Source organism: Condylostylus longicornis, unplaced genomic scaffold (genome assembly GCF_029603195.1).
Source record: "Condylostylus longicornis isolate FDR11 unplaced genomic scaffold, ASM2960319v2 ptg000006l, whole genome shotgun sequence".
NCBI lineage: Eukaryota > Metazoa > Arthropoda > Insecta > Diptera > Dolichopodidae > Condylostylus > Condylostylus longicornis.
The window spans coordinates 5,496,525-5,512,834 of record NW_026577975.1 but is presented as its reverse complement, the minus strand read 5'-3'; the positions used below and the strand labels follow the sequence as shown (position 1 = coordinate 5,512,834).

The following is a 16,310-nucleotide window of genomic DNA, read 5'->3' as shown; positions in this document are numbered from 1 at the left end:
TGGATTATATAATACCCTTACATTGTCTGTTAGAAGAGAAATATTAAAAACAAATTCTCTAAATCATTAATTTATTAAAAGTTGACAAAGAATTATTTTGTGTTATGATGGTTATTGGAGATTAATTATACCACTATGTAATTTTAATAATTTTAATTTATTTAAATTCATATATTAATTTAGTTATATTAAAACTAATTATTGTAGAATCAATTATTATATTAGAACCACAATACCTAATGGCATTTCACACCATACTGTTGCTTAATGCATAATGAGAATGTAATGAGAAGGAGTAAAAGCAAAGGAATCACATTGCTTTAAAAAGTAAAATTTAATATGTTAGGTAGCGGTATTCGTAGGAATGTTACGAGAATTCTGATTTTACGATATTATTTTAGTTTATAATTTACGATATTAGTTTATGATTTTACGATATTAGTTAATAATGACCGTTACAAATTCTATTGCTTTAAAAAAAAAAAAAAGTCCCAAAAATATGCAATTTTTTCACGATATTCAACTACACGCTCATTTGGATTTCTCATAACTTATGTTGCTAGGTAATTTTAAGCAAATTCCTGGTTTATCATGATTGATTTGATGATTTTACTTTCAATAATCATTTGTTAGCTTATCTATAAAATTCTGAGTTAAAAAAAATTAAAATCTTATACAAAATTTCATTTAAATTTTTATGTAAACATTTTTTTTTACCGCATCAGCGCAATCTACATAAAAAATCTAACAAATTTACAATATTTGACATCTGCGATATTTTTTTAGTATGCATCAAAGTACAATGTGCAAATATTCTAGAATAAATTTTTTTTCTAAATGTTTGCAATTTCTTTAGAAAATTTGAATTGCAAAAAAAAATTTGTAGGTGCGGTTCCTTCGGAATATTGTATGTCGTTGTATAAAAATTTTATCTAATCTTTAATTTAATTTTTTATGAATTTCAATAGAATTTAAATTGTGAATCAAAAAATTTTTTTTTTTATTATTTATCAAGAAGAAAGGTCTTCATAATTTTTATTTTTTTATCTACTTAACTCAAAATTAATTGCGTATTAAATTAAACATTCTTAATCTGATTAGTCATTAAGTTATAGACGGGTAAAAATGTTGCTTCCGAGATTCTACATTAAAAACAAAAACAAGTAAGATGGTAACATTTTGACAAAAAAAAATTATTAAAATAAAAGCTTTAATGCTTAGTCATAACCTCTTCAAAAAAAATTCTTCTCTTTATGTCAAATATAAGAGGTTCTAAATCAAAATTGTTATATTACGTATTTATATAAATGTATGTATATGTATATACACTTAGTTGCGCACATGTTTTTCTTAAGAATAAAAATATTACAACTACTCATATGATTTTACAGAATAATTAGTGTTGCCGTTTGAAATTTTCAATTTTGCAGAGTAAAATCAAATTTTTTTCATTCTTTAATTAAATTTGCAAACGTAGAAAATTTATTAAAAATTTAATCTGAAATTATTTGTTAAAGATTAGGAAGAATTGTAATTTGAAAATCCTGACGCTAAGCAGGATCTGAAATTAATCCTCTAAACTATTCAAAATACAACACTGTGTCTGTTCATTGTTTACATTTATTAATCCATTGCAATTAAATATGAAATTTAAATTTACTACTTAAATAAATTACAACACAAATATCACAACTCTGGCAATTCTTATATATCATAATAATATTGATAATGATGATGATGATTAAGATGATTAAAATTGGCCTTCAAAAAAATGTTTTGTCATTTTATTTTTTTTTTTTTTTTTTAATCATATTTTTTCATCTTATACTTTTCTGTCATAATTCTTTTGGTTTACTTCAGTCAAAGAATTTTGTTATAAGTATAGGTACAATTGTTATATGTATGTATGTATACCTTTTTTCTTGTGGTTTAATTCTAATCAAAGTTGACGAAAATGTACATACGTTTCCGATATGCGGATCCATTGAAATATAAACTAAAAATTCCTAAATAAATATTTTTGAATATTTGAGTGTCTATGACGAATTCATGAAGTATATATAAATTTCAAACCACAAGTATGTACATATGTTATATTCAAAGGTATTTTGGTGCCAATATGGTATATAGTGTATTTGAATGGTATGTAGGTAGAAAGATTTTTAAGAATTATTTGTTTTTAAACGAATTGAGAGCAGCAAATTATTTAAAACGATTTTTGATATGCTAAACCCTTATAAATCGTTTTAAAGAATTCCAATGATATCAATAACTAAGAGTTGTACAGCTCTTCTAAAATTCGGTATTGATATGGGAAATTAGTTAAATACTTATTTTGATTTGTTTGTTTAACCTTTTTTCTACCCGATTTTGATGGTTGTTTTCTTATTGTATATTTCTTATTTGTAAATTAAATACCAAAATGTTGATAAGTACGATTGTTTGTATTTTTTGAGCTATGGTCGTTATATTTTCTTTAATAATCTTCATATTTTCTATTTTGAATATTTTGCTTGAAAGAGAATATAAATAAAAAGGTTAAATCTAATTTTAGACATTTTTTGAACAAAATATTTGAAATACAAAACAAATTATGCTCGTAAAAAGGTAAGGTTTTAATGAAAATTTTTTTAAAAATGACACGATTTTAAAGATGTTTAAATAAAAATTGATTTCATTAATTTTAGATGTGAAGCAAGCTAAAAACTCCGAAGCTCCATAAAATATAATCAAGGATTTTCTTGGTATTTTTTCGGTTAAGAAAATTTCAATCAAATATTCGCAAAAGATTTTAAAGGAAAATTTATTGCGGACATAAATTTGTAGTCACATCTGCCTATTGATTTAAAAGTTGTGTCTTTTTTATAATATGATCAAATATTAATGCGCTTAAAAATTATAAAATTATAGGCCAATAAATAACGAGATAAATATAAGCAATTAATTCTAATATTAATTTTAAAATTCATAAATTACCAATATGATTTAAACCAAACGATATTAAAATTTATTGTGTTTTTTTTTTTAAATAATTTTAATGGAGACCTTTAAATTTTCCAAGGACGTTATCGATATAATTTGGATTTGGAACTTTTATTGTAAACGTAGGTGGTTCGTTTGAAGATATGTTAAGAAAGCAAGTAGCATTCATCATCTTATAATTATCTCTAAAATATTATTAAATATATCTTTAGGGTACAATCACTTAACTGCTTAATTTTGCCCCGTTCGGTTGATTTTAAAGTAACAAACAAATAGTGGCTTCAAATAGAATCAATCATAATTTATCATAAATTCAGTAACATAATATATAGAGCTAGATTAATTTCTTCATATTTTGAAATTTGAAATTATACAAGATAATAGTGAAACTTTACAAAATTTAATCAAAATTCTGAAAAAAAATAAAAGTCTATAATTTATTGGGAAAAAATATGAGAAAAAACCAAAATTATTTTGAGGTCAAATTTGAAATATTTTGTTTCTTCGTTTATATTTACTTTAAAAGAAACCAACCAATGCTTGTACAATAATTTAAAAGTAAAACATTGGTTTATGCTACAAAATTTTAGATATTCTTTTTGGGCAAGAAATGAAAGAAAAATGCATTTGTCATTTAAGAAACTCGAAAAATAAACCGCATTCCATTTAGATAAAAAAAAATATTATGTTTATCTAAAGACCAGCACATTTTTTTGAATGCGTGCATAACATAATATAACTATACATACATATTATGTACACACAAAGAGCATAAAAAGCTGTTAATAAAAATTATGATAAATAGACGTGCATATATAAACTTGTATACGTCCATATGAATGTACATGTGTTTGGCCCTGAGCATAAACATTCTTTTAAACTTTTTTATTCAGTTTTTAGATTTTTTCATAATTTTTTAAAAAAAAATATTTCTGGTATTATAAAGCAGGGGCGAACGACATATTTATACCCGTACGAACGTATGTTCGAAGGGTATACTAAATTTGCCTTACCGTTTGTAACGCTAAGAAATAACGGTGTTAGATATAGACTCAAGTGTATGTTTTTGATCAGCGTCAAATTCTGAGTTGATTTAGCTTTGTCTGTCCGTCCGTCCGTCCGTCCGTCCGTCCGTCCGTCCGTCCGTCCGTCCGTCCGTCCGTCCGTCCGTCCGTCCGTCCGTCCGTCCGTCCGTCCGTCCGTCCGTCCGTCCGTCCGTCCGTCCGTCCGTCCGTCCGAACGATAACTCAAAAACTAATTGAGCTAAGTTTACCAAATTTTCGCAAATGATTTATTGTAGTAAGTGCCAGAACCCTATTTAAATTGGACATGATCGGGTTACCGGTTCGGGTAGCTGCCATACAACTTCAAAATTTATTTAGCTATATCTCAGAAACTATAAAAGTTATGGTATTGAAATTTCACACAAACGAATATATTAGTAGGGCCAATGTGTCACATAAAAGTCGTTGAAATTACTTGGCTCCTTCTGGTACCTGCCATACAACTTCCAAAATTATTTGGCTATATTTCAGAAACTATTAAAGCTATGGTATTGAAATTTCACACAAGTGAATATATTAGTAGGGCCAATGTGTCACATAAAAATCGTTGAAATTACTTGGCTCCTTCTGGTACCTGCCATACAACTTCAAAAGTTATTTGACTATATCTCAGAAACAATAAAAGCTGTGATATTGAGATTTCACACAAGTGAATATATTAGTAGGGCCGATGTGCTTGATAAAATTCGCTAAAATTTCTTGGCTCTTTCTGGTAGCTGCCATACAACATCAATAGTAGTTTGGCACAACCAGTATTTTGAATAACACATAGTACTGAAATTTTGCATAAATTAATATGGTAATACGGCAACTTAAAGTCATAGTCTGCCCCATAGTTAGTTATGGCACATTAGTTATTCGCACATAGGATAACAAATTCGTACGGGTATCACAGAGTTGACAAGGTCAACTCTATTTTTTTTCTCGTTTTAATTACTTATGAATTATTTTTGTTTTTAATATTTATTTATGAAAATTTATGAAGGTAGGACATTGAAATTGAAATTTTTTTTTTTATTAAGTTTCTATCAAATAAATATTAATAACAAATTCAATGATTAATTGGATTAGAAATAGAATAATTTTTTTTTTAAATTTTATTTTTCAGAAATGACAACGAGAAATGAGCCTTTGTAGTATAGGCTAGCTAAGAGGAGTTAAATTGGTTTATGCCAGATTTTCTATATGCAACATTTTTCGATTACATTCGAAAAGTAAGTACTTACTTAATTGTGATTATTTTTAATATAAGCTGAAATATTAGAGTAAGTTTTTAAATACGGCCTGATACAAGACAGTTTCCTAGAACCTACATTGTTTTTAATTCATGTAAACGAAATAGCGAATATATTATATTTATGCAGATGACTTAGCGATAATTTATAGCGACATAAATTATAGTAATATACAAAAAAAAGATAAAAGCGGACAATGTGGAAGTATACTGAAGAAAATTGACGAATATAAATTGACTACTATTAAGATCTACTATTAAGAACACAACATAAAGATAAATTAGATATAAAATTCAATAATATTAGAATTGACAGTGTAAACCATTACAAATATTTGGGGCTTATAATTGACAAAGATCTAAATTTTATAAGAATCAACATGTAAGTGAAATTGCTGTAAAGTGTAGAAAAGTTGCAGAAGTAATGAGCAGGTTATAAATTCTGTTCAGAAATAAAATAAAAAGATCCATTTATTAAAGCTTATTTCATTCGAATATAACATATGGTTTATTGATCCGCGGAGTAAGCTTACTACAAATCTTAAGAAACTTTGCAAAACAAGGCAATAAATAATTTATTTAATCTAAATCAAAAATTTTAGACTTTCATTTTTTGTTTTAACTAATTGTATAAATTGTAATTTGTGTCCTAAAAAATACTAAATTATAACACTATGTATAAATTTTTGCTCACTTGAGATTTAAAAATAAAAATAAAATTCAAACTTAAGTAACAATGTGTGAAATAAGTGAAACTAAAATGAGAACTACAAAATTGATTCAATAAACACAGAAATACCCTCACCTCAGAATACTCTTTCCTCTTCACTTTTCAGAAAGAAAATATTGAAAACCCTATAAGTGAGTTTTAAATTATTTAATAAAATAACATTAATTATCATAAATTTGTATTCAATCATTATGAAATCTTATAATAAAAGAATTAAAAGGACACAAAAAATTACATCTGATATTGATAGAAAAAAAAAGCACGTTTGAATAAATAATTAGCATGACAATTAAATATTATGTGTGTTTAGAGTAGATGTGGGTTATAAGCGTTTTATTCAAATATAACAAGGTATACACCTATTAAAATACTTTTATACATATACTTATATACTTATAGTAGTTAACAATGAAATTTATTAAATGTTTAAAAAAACATACACAAAAAATTCTTTGTTATCCCAAAAAAAAATATTTATAATAAAATATTAATCGGCTCGAAATTGAACAAATACTAGTGCTTAGAGCTGTGAATAGAAAATATTTATGTACCGTACGAGTATGAGTATTATGTAAGTATTATATAACAGTATGGGTATATGAATGCTAGATGGAATCTTTAATAATACCATTCTCAAAGGGAAATTAAATAGTTTGCATTTTTATAAATAACACTTTCATTTTTTTTTTTTATTTTCTTTAATAAATTTAATAAAATTAGAGTCTTCTTCTAATTTTAAAAGGGAATCTAGTAATCAACTCAAAATTTTTTTTAATGAAAAGTATCCCACTGTTTTTGATTTTAACATTATTTTAACTACCTTTATGTGTATACGTATATTTTACGAGCCTATCATTTGATTTTGGCTTGTCTTTTTATTAATAAATGAATGTCTTTAACGAGTATTAAATCTATTTTAATAAAAAATATATAGAAGCATATGAGTTATGAGAACAATATATAGAGGCAGATTTTTTATTTTTTTCTTCAAATATTGTTGATGAACAAAGAAACGACATTATTATTAATAGTGGCTATAATCAATTTTATTTTTTTAAAAGAAGGAGGAGGAAAAGGGATTGTGTCTTAGAAAAAAGAAAAATATTTAATAAAAATTTACCGGTTACTACCATTTATACGAGTAGATTTTTTTCATAGTAAGTATTTACATTCAACTATATTTCACGAGTCTAGAATATAAATTAAGAAGAATTTTTGTAATTTCTTGTAAATGAAGGTGTTCACGATCTTTTAAAAAATCATTTATGTTTATTAAGTGAAACGCATTAATTTAACCAATTAACAACTTTAAATTTCATTATTGTATGCCTGCTTTTTTTTTTTTTTGTGATTCTCTTAACAATAAGTAAATATTTAGTCTAAAATTGTAGGGGAAAAGACAAAGAAATTGAAAATTTTTAAAAATTTCCTATTCTTACTTTCTATTTTATTAGGTATACACATATTTTTTGTGGTTGCTCCTGGGTACAGTATAAAAATCAAAATACAATAATTTTTTAAGAAAATTTTGTGAGTCATTGTAATTTTTGTAAATGGTTACCAAAAATTTTTGTGCTATTGCAACTTTAATTTCTTTTCTTCTTTATTAGTTTTATTTTTTTGTTGAGAATTTGAGAATTCATGGATTCTGATTGATTTCTTTAAAAAAAAAAAATCCTGAAATTATATCTAATTAAGTACATACATACATACATAAAGGCATGTACACACAATATACGCTTATAAAAGAATAAAAATAAAAAGGGTCAAAATTTAATTTTAAACAAAGGAAGAAAAAATTGTTTTTGAATAAATATAAAGATTATATAAGTACGGTATAGAAGGTAAAATGAATTTTTATAAGAATTTTTATAGTAAGGATGAATGATCAGGATTTTGAATGAGTCATCTTTTATAATAACGTATTATGTTTATATGGAAACAAAAGATACAAAAAAATACTTATATTATTTTTTTGGAATGAAAAGGACATTAATGAGCAATGAATGGTATACTTGTGGAAACAGAAATTACAGGAAGTCTAAAATTATAATTCAATTATAATATTAAGGAAATATTAAATATTCTTAGTGTGAATTAAAATTCCCCCGGATTTCTCAATATTTTCCCCGGATAGTCGCAATATATATTTCTTGTCTTCTGCGTGTCATACTTAAAATAGATTTATGAAATTTTCTTAATATTGTCTCAAAATTTTTAAAAAAATTATTAATCAACTCTATAATTTTATAATATACTTATTACTCAAAGTAATTAAAAATTATAATTTTAGACTATATGCTTGCGTATTTTTTTTAAGCAAAAAATTTTGTAAATGTTAAACATCTGTGAACGTTAAGTTCAAGAACATTGAAACAATTTATTTATTCGTATCAACTTGACAAACATATAAAACATACTAAGTAATATACATAGCTATATATATACGAATTATATATATATACTAAATTATTATGTTATTGACTATAAAATATATAATTATTTAAAAATAAAATATTTTCACCTGTTCAAATAAAAATTTTAATAATACACATGTATAGAATATATTTAAAGATTGTTATCATAAAAAGTGTAAATGTGGAAAAAAAAATTATTAAAAAATATTTTAAAATTTTATTGCTTCTGTGCAATGCTCTTATTTTTTCCTCCATTGAAAAGAAACTAAAAATATACATACAAGTAAAACAATTTAAAATGAAAAAAAAAATAAGAGCAAGTAACTCTCTAAATATTAAATTTATCGGTCTTCCTTTCATAAATGCATATATAATAGTTACAAAGAAACTAAAATAGTTTACTTTACTTAAAGTAAATATAAAATACCTTTAAATATCGGCGCAAATATTTAAATTTTAACCCTATAAACGTACATACATACATAAAACACACACAATACGTTCTGATGTATTGAAATTAAAATATTAAAAAAAAGTCAAGTTGAAAACAATAACTGTTATATTGAAAGAATAAAACGTATAGCAGCTACTCAAGAGAGGAAGCAAATAATTAGCATGTTCTGTCAGTTTTTTGGTTATTCGCCGGTATAAAATTATTGTATTTGTTAATTTTAAAAATTTATTTTCTTAAGTCGTTTGATACTCTATGTATAATACTGCATTATAATTGCATATAACAGGTGACCATATGTTCAAAACTAAAAAAATAAAAAAAAAAAAAAAACTGACATTACCGGTTGTAATATGTTTTTGTTTCTTAATTTGGTTTCAATCAATAGGAATGCCTTTGAAATTTAGTAAATTTTAAAGGGTATGAATTATATTATTTTGATAATAAGAAAAAAAAATAAAAAGAGAAATAAGAAAAATTACAGGTTTGTTATTAATTAAATTAAATTTCCTGTTTAAGTGTTGTCGTTGGCGGCATACAAAATGTCGGCATTTTTAAAAGAACGACAGAGAAAACAAAACAGCAGGGTTTTATTATTTTTTCTTTAAGTAAATGTTTTTTGTATTAAAAATTTTTCTGTGCTTGTTTTGTATAATTTCTTACACTTTTTAACATTGCAGTGCAACTTGAATAATTTTCTTTTACAGAAATTCGAAAAAAAAAAATTAATAAAAAAAAGAAATCATAAAATTTTATTTAAAAAATTAAGTCAGTATGTTTGTGTGTTAGTCAAACATATTGTTCAATATTTTAAGTAATTGTATTCCTGCTGCAACTTTCCTATTAAAAAAAAACTTCATAACACGTTCACATTAAATATAAAATTTTAACATTTTCTTTTTATTGTTCTTGTATAAAAAATAATTTCCGTAATAAATAGAGTGAATGATGAGGAATGAAATAAAATATGAATTTGTTATTGTTTGTTGTTATTGTTGCGATTGTTTTTGATTTAAATGAGTAATTTTCTCTCACTTTATTTTTTATACCGAAAAAAAAAGGAAATTATTTTATTATTATATGGAAGTGGGGTGGCATGAGTACGGAACCAAATATGAAGGGGGAAAAATTTTCAAATTCTAAAAGATTTGTGTGCGAAGAAGTGCGAAGAATATTTTACAAGTTTAAATGCTTATTAAAAGAAACAAAACAAATTTCTGTGAGGTTCATTAGTAAGAACCAACAATTTCTGTTATAAAAAAAAAATACAAAACTGGTTGGCGACAAAAATATATTTTCAAAAGAAAATCTAAAAAAAAAAAAACAAAAAAATAACATAAAAAAACGTGTGAGAAAATTTATTAAATTATAAAAACAAAAAAAAAAAAAGATAAGTGTAAGTTTCCGCTGTCTTGTCATCGAATTTAAGAAGCGCGCAAATTGTTTATTAAACGTTATAAAATTATTTTTATTAAGTGTACGAAATTTTTCAATGAAAATTTTTTTTTTTTTTGTTTTAAAATATTTTTTTTTTGAATTTTTAATTTAAGTAATTGATTGATGAGAGAGCGTTAATTTTTATCTATGTATGATGTGTCGTGTCAGTAAAACAGAAAGTAAAAAGTTAAAAAAATAAAAATGAAATTTAAAAAAATCTGTGATTGAAGATAGTGTTCAAGTTGACTTTTATGTTTGCACATTACATCATACATACATACATACATAAATGTATATTTTCCGTCGACTACATTTTTATTAATATAAACATGAGGAGTATATGAAATGTCATTTAAAATAATTGCTTTTTGTTTCTTTTTTCTCTCCAAGTTTCTCATCCTTTTTGACTGTCACTGTTATTATTATTATTTTTTATGGTTGTTGTTGTAGTTTCAAAAATATTTGGAGTTGAAAAATGTCTTTTGCATATGAATTGGAGTAGAACGAAAAATATAAAGTTTTGACATAAAAGTAGTAGATGTAAGTATAGTAGTATACAGTTTTACTTACTTGAAAGTTTGTATTTGAAAGTTTCCTGTAGAAAATCTTAAATATATGTTATGTATGTATAGGTAGGAGTGTTATACCATAGAAGTGCGATATGTATATGCATATAAGAGCAAATGTGTGAAATTTTCTTTTTTTGGTATTAAAAATTTCTTTATTTGTTTAAGATTCTTATTTAAAATATAAAATTTTCGAGATATTATACTACAAAGCTATATGTTTGTATTTATATATAAATTGAATTTATATATAAATATAATGCCATACTATACATATACATACATATGTTAACGTGAATTTATATATGCCTTTATATTTAATGCTATTAATAACATTATTTAAATTACAGTCATGAAATTTTTTGAGATCATTTGCTATATGATATGAAAATTTTGTATAGAATATCGAAATTAATTATATTTCAATTTCAATCATACTAAAATATACTTAATTATATCTTGATTAATTTCAAAAAAAATTCTTTCAAAATTAATTGTAGGTATATAAATTTAAATTGTTAGGATTAAATTCTCTTATTTGCCAAAGATTTTATTATAATAATTATGCAAAATAAAATCGACTAAATTTCATTTTTTGAAAATAGAACTAACTCTCTATTTGAATGTTTATTTTAAATTTAAAGTGCTGTAGCCATTATCGTATATTTTTAGTGGCAAAATTTTATAGTAAATTCATAGGTAATATGCGGCAATATTTTATTTATATTGAGTAAAGAGGAACGAAATTATACAAAATTTATTTCGTATATCATAAATAAACTTTTCAGAAAATAATATAAAAAAAATCCATTATTTTTTATATTGAATAAAATATGTATAAAAACTTTCTCCTTAATAAATAAATTATTACAAGTTGAAAAATATACACTATTTCTCTGGATATATAAGTTTTGCAATAATTTATAAAATTTTACAATTGACAAGAAAGTTTTTAAGAGAAATTTAAGACAAAAATATTTATTGACATAAATTTTGTAATTATACACATTTATTTACAAAATAATGCTAAAATGTGAAAATTATTCCAAATTAACAAGAGTAATGAATCAGTGCTCTCAATTAAAAATTCTAAAAGAGAAAAAACAAAAACCTTAAAAAAAACATGAGTTCTCAATTTATTACTTGCATTGCTGTAGTTAATATGCCAGTAAATGCTCAATAAAGTATACGTTCAGTGCAAAATTGAGACTCAATATACATAGATAAATAATGTAGGTTGTTGGATAAACTAAACTTTCCAATAAGGCAAAATAATGCTAAATTGTTCATAAACAAAATTCAAAATCAAATATATATTTGAATTGTTTTTGAATTTTCCTACACAAAAGTGTCATTCAATTCAAATAATTTATTCAAAAATGTTAATGAAATTTAAATTAAAATGCATTTTCCTCATATAAGTATATATTTAGAATGCATCGTTTTCAAATCAAAAGAATTTTTCTCAAAAATATAAAAATAAAAATAAATCTGATCTGTTAAAAATGCAATGGGCACTCCTTTAAAAGATTAATAGATTTTTACAATCAACATTTTTATTCGAAAAAAAAAAAAATTGCTATTGTCCAAGTGAATACAAAATATGCAAATGACTATATTTTATGCGGTCGTATACATTTACTCAAAATTACTATTATTGAGAAATTGTGAGAAAAAAGATCATTTTATAAATCTATATTCTTATTGTTAATTTTCTCTCTTATTTTCTCCAATAAAATCAGAATTAAATTTGTTAATTGTAAATTGTTAGCTATCACAATTGATATTAAATCATTTCACCTCACCTGATATGTTAATTGTGAATTGTACAATGAATGTATGTAGTTTGCATACTTAAAGAATTATAAAAGTTTTACGGTTCCTTGATTTTAAAAATTAAATTAAAGGAATATGATTAGGGTAAAATAATTATTAACAATTCATTTTCTTAAATTTCCTTCTTCCTGAGCCAAAAATTTGAGGATGAGGTAAAAATTCTGTTAAGTTTTTTCGAAATCATTAAGAAATCTATTGTGAAGTCATAACATAAATTAATCTTGTTTTTTTTTTTTTTACAAAATCCACCTACTATTATCCATCATTGATTTTAACATAGACTTACAAATTTATTTAAAATTTTAAATAAATATTAAACTTTCCCACAACCTACATGAACATGAAAATTTTTTTACTTAAAATATAATAACAATAATATTCTAAACAAATTTAATGGACCATAGAAAGTAACACGATTATATTTAACATTTAAATTAACAATTTAACAAAAATATTTGTTAAAATAACAATAAAAAAGAAAATTTTAATTTTTATTTACCTGAATGAACAGCACTATCATCTGCATCATCATGATTTTGATGATGATGATGAATACAATTTTTATTATCGCAATTAATTTCGTATGTGGGATGTTGTCTTTGCTGTTGGCAATTTTCATTACTATTATTATTATTATAAATTTCTTCATCATTTTTCTCTTTACGTTCATTATCACAATTGTCACATTTTTTCAATATATTAATTGATTCTGGTGATGAATCACTACTATTACTACTACAACTGATACCAGAAATTCCAATATTAATATTATTATCATCAGGATTTTGTTGTTGCTGTAAATCATCTTGTGCAAGAATATCTTTAATCATAAAATATTCACGCATCATTTCAATACATTTATCCGATTTAAAGAATTTCTCTAATCTATCAAATGGTAATGGTCTCACTTCATAACCTAAATACAATGTATCAGCTGTATTATTTGAAGATGATGTTGTTGTTGTTGTACTATTATGACGAAATGATGATGATGCTGATGATGTTGATGATGTAAGAGATTTTAATAATGAATTACTACGAGATAATTTTGTTGAATGTGCTCTTCTTATAAAACTTAAAGATTTCTTTGGTGGTGATATTATATGGGTAGTAGTAGCAGTAGTAGCAGTGGTAGTATTTTGATTATGATTATTTGATCCGGTATTATTTGTACGATTATTTGGTGATGTGGTCGTTGATAAAATTGATGTATCCGATGATGAATGACTTTTTTGTGTACCATTCGATGATGATGACATAGATGATGTTGATGATGGTAATAATTTAGGTGTTGATTTTAATAAAAATAAATTCTTTGGTGGGAATGTATTTGAAATTATTCCAGAATTACTGTTATTACTAGTTAAATTATTTGTAGATGATTTTATTGTTTTTGTTGTTGTTTTTGTTCCTGTTGTTGCATTTATATTAACAGTACTATTAGCAATATGTTTCGTACTATTTGTTGATATTCCAGAACCAATTTGTTTCACCATAGATGGTGAACAATTTTGTGGTAAAGTTTTTGATTTTTCTTTGGTTGTTTTTGATGGTGTTGTTGTTGTTGTTGCTGCTGTTGTTGTTATTATTTTTGCATTTGTTACACTTGATTTATTTTCAATTAAATTCGTTTTAATTGGTGCAATAGTTGTTTTATTAACAGTAACAGTTGCTATAGCAACATTAGATGAAGTAAATATAATACTTGGTTCTGTAATTGGAACTGATAATATATTTGTTCTTGAACGTGATTTCATCATTTTAATTGGTGTTGAAGTATTGGTTTGCATACGACTTAATTCAGAATCATCATCATCACAATAATTAAGGCCATTTAATATTGATGATTGACAACAATTATTGATATTATTATCTATTGTTTGTAATTGATTGTTACCATCATTATTACAATCATCATCTAAATTAATACCATTTAAGACGATACCATACCTTTTAGTTTTATTAATATTATTCTTAACTGGTGTAGTATTACTATTATTATTTTTAGTATTATGTTTATTATTAGTTACTGAATTTGTTGTTGTTGTTGTATTTGAATTACTTAAATATGAAACTTTATTTAAATAACTTTTATCATTTTCACAATTATTTTGTATTTGTTTTATAGCAGCTTTTACTGATGTTACTGTTGATTTATCATTAATTGTTGTATTACTGTTATAACAATTACTTGTATTACTACTATTACTATTATTACGTATTTTTACAATTGTATCACTAATTAAATTACTATTTAATTTATTATTAATATTTGTATTATTTTTACGTTTATTACTATTTAATAATTTTGTTGATTCATCACTGTTTCGTGTTGGATCAATAAAAATTGTTTGACTACTAGTAATGCTATTCCTTTTTAATAAAATTTCACTACCATTATTATTATCATTATTAATATTATATTTTGATTGTTTAATATTTTTTGTTGTTGCTGTTGTTATAATTTCATTACTGTTACGTGTTTTATGATTGCTACTATCATTATCACGTTGTAATTTAACATGATGTTTTATTGATGATTTTATTATAAATTCATCTTCGGATAAATTTTTTAATTTTTTTGTACTACCACTACCACCTAAAAAGCTCCAATCAAAACCACCGCATGGTGATGGTGTCATTTCAGTTGTATTTGGAAAATTTTTTGAATTCTCTAAAGAACTTTTAATATCGCAAAGATTTTTTAATTTTGAAAAATCTAATGGATTTGATTCAATTGTTTTGGTCTGTTTTTGTTCTATTGAATCAATACAATTTAATGAATCATTTGATGATTCTGGTGTTACTAATGGTACATAAAATGTTGAACGGCGTCTTGGTGTATCACTATCAGTATTATTATTACCAGATGTTGTAGTTGTTGTTATTACCGTTGTTGCTGATGTAACTGATGATGGTGGTGATGATGATGATGATGATGATGTTGTAGAGTTTAAAAATAATTGATTATTTGTTATTATTTCTGGTGTTGTAGCAGTTATTGTCCCAGTTGTAGTACTAGTAGTATTTATATTATAATTAATTGGAGCGATAACAGTTGCTGTTTCAGCTGTTTGCAACATTTTTGTAACAATTTTTATTTGATATAATTGGGAAATGATGGTCGTTTTTTAATTTTAATTATTTTATTTTAAATTTAATTTTTTATTACTAATTTTTTGTTTTAATATTTTACATATTAATTTTACATATTTTATATATAACAATTATTATTAAATTTAAATAAACAATAAATTTTTTTAATTAAAAAAATTTTCGAAAAATTTAAAGAAACACAAATGCAAAATATTAATGTTTGTTAAGATTTAAACTATGACAAAATAACTAGAATTTAAAATAAAAGTTGAAAATAAATTTATTATCGCTACAAAAATTGCAAAATTTTCACAACTAAAGTATTAATTTTTTTGCTAAATGATTTTCTGACATGATTAATTATTTTTCAAAGTTGTCAATTATCAGCGTCTAATTTATTTATATGCACTTTTTTTTTTGAAAATTCTACTCAAACATGCTTTTAAATTTATAAGAGAGGTGAAAAATTGAAATTTTGAAATTGATTTTTTTTCCTT

At 23.8% G+C, this 16,310-nt stretch overlaps 2 protein-coding genes across 2 annotated transcripts in view; both read right to left on the bottom strand.

Moving 5' to 3' along the window:
- LOC129617107 (ras GTPase-activating protein raskol-like) overlaps nucleotides 1–13,856 on the bottom strand; it is a 105,612-nt gene extending 91,756 nt beyond the window's left edge. The window contains exon 1 of the mRNA XM_055532503.1: nucleotides 13,217–13,856. Within this exon, the coding sequence (XP_055388478.1) occupies nucleotides 13,217–13,565 (349 nt within the window). The 5' untranslated portion in view covers nucleotides 13,566–13,856. The remainder of the gene's footprint in view (nucleotides 1–13,216) is intronic.
- Nucleotides 13,585–15,800, bottom strand: LOC129617016 (hybrid signal transduction histidine kinase M-like). Its single transcript, XM_055532476.1, has 5 exons — nucleotides 15,737–15,800; nucleotides 15,491–15,625; nucleotides 15,191–15,274; nucleotides 13,642–14,863; nucleotides 13,585–13,597 (listed from the first exon to the last, which is right to left on the bottom strand). The coding sequence occupies exons 1-5, from the start codon at nucleotides 15,798–15,800 to the stop codon at nucleotides 13,585–13,587; spliced, it is 1,518 nt and encodes a 505-aa protein (XP_055388451.1).
- Between the last annotated feature and the right edge of the window lie 510 nt (nucleotides 15,801–16,310).